This window comes from Chaetura pelagica, unplaced genomic scaffold (assembly GCF_000747805.2).
Source record: "Chaetura pelagica isolate M959 unplaced genomic scaffold, ChaPel_1.0 scaffold473, whole genome shotgun sequence".
NCBI lineage: Eukaryota > Metazoa > Chordata > Aves > Apodiformes > Apodidae > Chaetura > Chaetura pelagica.
The window spans coordinates 688,437-692,152 of record NW_009952890.1 but is presented as its reverse complement, the minus strand read 5'-3'; the positions used below and the strand labels follow the sequence as shown (position 1 = coordinate 692,152).

General features: G+C 37.5%; 1 protein-coding gene across 1 annotated transcript in view; it reads right to left on the bottom strand.

The window, feature by feature from the left end:
• SLC28A3 (solute carrier family 28 (concentrative nucleoside transporter), member 3) overlaps window positions 1-3,716 on the bottom strand; it is a 41,374-nt gene that overhangs the window by 10,234 nt on the left and 27,424 nt on the right. The window contains exons 9-11 of the mRNA XM_009995473.1: window positions 2,413-2,493; window positions 1,478-1,558; window positions 333-458 (exon numbers count right to left, since the gene is read on the bottom strand). Coding sequence (XP_009993775.1) covers window positions 333-458; window positions 1,478-1,558; window positions 2,413-2,493 — 288 coding nt within the window. The remainder of the gene's footprint in view (window positions 1-332; window positions 459-1,477; window positions 1,559-2,412; window positions 2,494-3,716) is intronic.

The following is a 3,716-nucleotide window of genomic DNA, read 5'->3' as shown; positions in this document are numbered from 1 at the left end:
AATTATAAAATCCGGCCTTTTCCTGGCAGCTATGGCAGGAAGCCTCTCTGTATTACTTAGGTAGACATTTGCGCTACTTAACAGTACCTTCAAGAGCAGATCTTGGTATCCTTTTTACTGTCAGAAGTCAAGGTATTTTTGTGGTTAATTCCTTAAGAAAATAAATTTATTTTTCTATTTATTTATTTAAATTTATTTATCTATTTATTTAAATAGATAGATATACACATAAGAATTACTCAGATATACTTCCAAAGCATTTTATCTGGCCTTCCACACTGATGTGATCTCAGATAAACAGTGTATTTTCCAGTCCTCTTTCTTCATCTTACCCCAAAAGAAATATATGCTCCTAAGACACTTCCAGCAATAGTTGAGAATCCAGCTGTCATGACTGCATGGAGTTCTGATTTGGTGATGTAGGGCAAGTAAGGCCGTATCAGAAGAGGAGACTCCGTCTGGAAGTGAAAAACAACTTCCAAATTAAGAACTTCCTAGTAAAGCCTCAGGGGGTTATTTTATTAACAGGATAGAAGAAAGAGTGACTGCATCATATTTTCTTAGATGGTTTTGACTAATTAATGTTGTTAATGAATATTGACCTCTGAATATTAATTGGTTGGGGGGGTTTTACCCGAAGAAGGAAAAGTCTACCAACATTCAACTTGTCTGAAGACTATTCTTGGTGGCTTACCATCTCCCCAGAAGAAAATTGCCAATAAGTCCTAATCTAATTCTGAGTGAATTAAGGACATCCATAGGTCTGAGCTGCAGGTAAACCTGTGTGTCAAGTGAAACATGCATATCAGCCTCTGTGGGAAGCCCCTCTGGCATGTGTGTGAGCACACCAGGGAGGCACTGTCAGGCAGGGGCACTAGTCTAAATCTCAAAGCAATGTGATGCAGTGAAGAACCACTGCTAAATAACTGATATGCTAATGTTGCTTTGGGGCTTGGATGCTACTTGGTGATCTTTCCACATTGTTTTGAAGCCTGGGACAGACAATGCTTTAGTGCAAGTTTAATAGATTGTCCATTAAAGTGAACTGTTTGACGCTATCCTATCCATTTTTTTAAATTTTTTTTTTTGGCTAAGGCCTTTGTCAGCCAGCCCTGCACCCTGGTTTTGTGCATTGTCTGTCTCTCCTGCCCTCTTTTCATTCCATTTTCTTTTTTCATAGACTTGGAGTAATCTAATAATTGTTTTAAGAGCTATCTATCTCCTACATTTATGCTTAACTTTCCATTGGGAAAACATAAGGTTTCCAAAACCCTTCCCATTGTGCATCACTGCTGACATATGAACTTACTGGAATTCTGGAAAAAAAACACCCAGTCCTTCTGTACTGCAGTTCTAGCTTCATATGAAATTATTGTTTTTAAAAAATATTTTTTTATACACAGATTCTCATAAAGCAGCAATATTGCACAATATTCAGTAATACTGTGCTAGCAGGTTTTTCTATGCTCCAACTCACCTGACCCACAAATATGTTACCTGCAGCTACCAGAGACTCAACAGGAGTTGTCCCTAGGAAAATTTGCATTATCCATCCAACCTAAAATAATAAAAAGAAAACAAGAAAAAGAAACAACACATTGGTCTGCCTATTCCAGGTACTTCTTCAATTAATCATGCCAATGCAAGAATTCAGAGACACCTTATGATACTTCCTGATTTAATGATTTCAGCTTCAAGGTATGGCATATTCAGTTATTAGTAGCATGTTGAAATAAGCCAGAGGAGGAATAATTTAAAAGAAATGAGAGTGCATGAGGCTCTTCCTGGGCACTAAATTGTTAAATTAAATTAATAAAAGAAGATCTTTTTATGTGCTTTTATTGGTTATGTACCTGTTCAAAGGGAAGTTTATTGGGCAGAAAGGAAAGGAATTGGGCTTTCTGTGGATTTATCTTAGTGGCCACAGGACTTAGGCTCTGGCAGAAGTGAACGCTTGGAGCATGAGGTGAGGAACCAGACTCTGATGTTATTCTGGGGATCTGTGAAAGGAAGGTATATGCAATTGCTACTGCAATGCTTTGTAGACAACAGAAATCCACTGTCTGTGATGTAGCCTTCATCCTGCATTTTGGGGGCTGGAAGAGTGGCCCGCAGAAAGGACGATTTAAGCAACTATGGCACCTGAAGAATACTAAAGCAAGCCAAGCAAGTCTAACAACTACTATAACATTAGCAATAAAATGAGTTGAGGGGACAGAAGTGTGGCTTGTGACGTCAATTAGGATTTTGCAGTGGTAGCATTTGGAACTATTTCCAGTTAAAACCAAACAACTACCTCTCATAAGTCTACCCCGTAGCAGCTTGGTCAGGGACAATGCTACAGATCAGTTGCATGTGTTTGAGAAGTGTCCTTTACCAGGCAAATGAGTACCTATTGGCAAAATTTCATACCTTTCCAACAAGCCACTGCATGAATCCAACATGGTAAAGCATAGACATTACTGTGCTGAAGAAAACCACAATTGGCAGGACCTGATTTGGAGACAAAAAGACATTAAGACTTACAGAGTGTCCTTTCCTTGATTCTGCAGGCCATTTCATTTTTGAAAAGGAGGCTTATATTTTTGGAGATACTCTTTAAGGTATTGAGAACTCATAATTAATTTTATACTTAAACTGTAAAATTTTTAACCTTCTAGACTTGTTTGGGTTTGTGCTGAAATTTACTATTTTTCATGTATCTACACAGTTTTCTAACAGGACTGCAGTAGTTTAGCAACTGTCTGGATTAATACGATACGCATTTGAGTACAATCGTGTTTAAGTCGGCTCAAACATTTACCGGGGCGCAATGTCATCTACATGGACTTGGATATGTACATATCTAGACTTCAAAATCCAAGAACAGAAACATACACAATGGAGCTGTGGTGTAGAATTCAGAGCTCAGCTTGCCTATGTCTGTGTTAAAAACACAGTTTAGACTGCTAAATAAGCAGAAGCTGATGAGATTTTGGTTGGGATTGTAGCTGACTTGATTTCACAGAATCAAGGGTAGTTTCCTTCAAAAGCCTGTACTGCATAGCTGCCTTTAAATAACACAGGATAGAAAAATCCCTTTTTATTCTGCTCTATTTACTAGCCATATTTTCTAGCATTGATTACAAAACTAGTGCAGAGCATTCAAGAGCTCTGTAACTGTACACAGAGACAGCATCTGTTAAAAACAAATTCACAGGTGTATGCTTATTAAACACAAGAAGTGAATGTAAGTATTGTTTAGTAAAGACTGATGGAAAAACGTCTTCCTTAAACACATAATTTAAAAGAAGTGTGTGAATGCCTAACCCACTGTCTGGTGAGTTATCAAATGCGTTGGGTTTTCATCCTGAATTAAACTAATATCACTTGATTCTACAGTACGTTAAATACACAGGATCCCAGCATCTTATGCTAGTATACAACAGGAAGAAAAATCCCCCCCAAAAGGTCCAAAATTAGGCAGACAGATTAGTTACAGCTAAAACAGTACCACTAACACTAGAAAACTTTTATGTATGTTCAAATGAGGGCATAATGCATTTTAAATAGAAGTAAGAAACAGAATTAAAAGGAACAAAACACTTTGTTACTTCAGACCCTTTCAGTAAATACAAGCTGTGACATTCTAGGGGAGAGTTAGTATTATCAGCAATTTGATAAAGGTTTGGAAACTCAATTTAGATAATGAGGAACCTCTCACTGAAAGGAAAGAG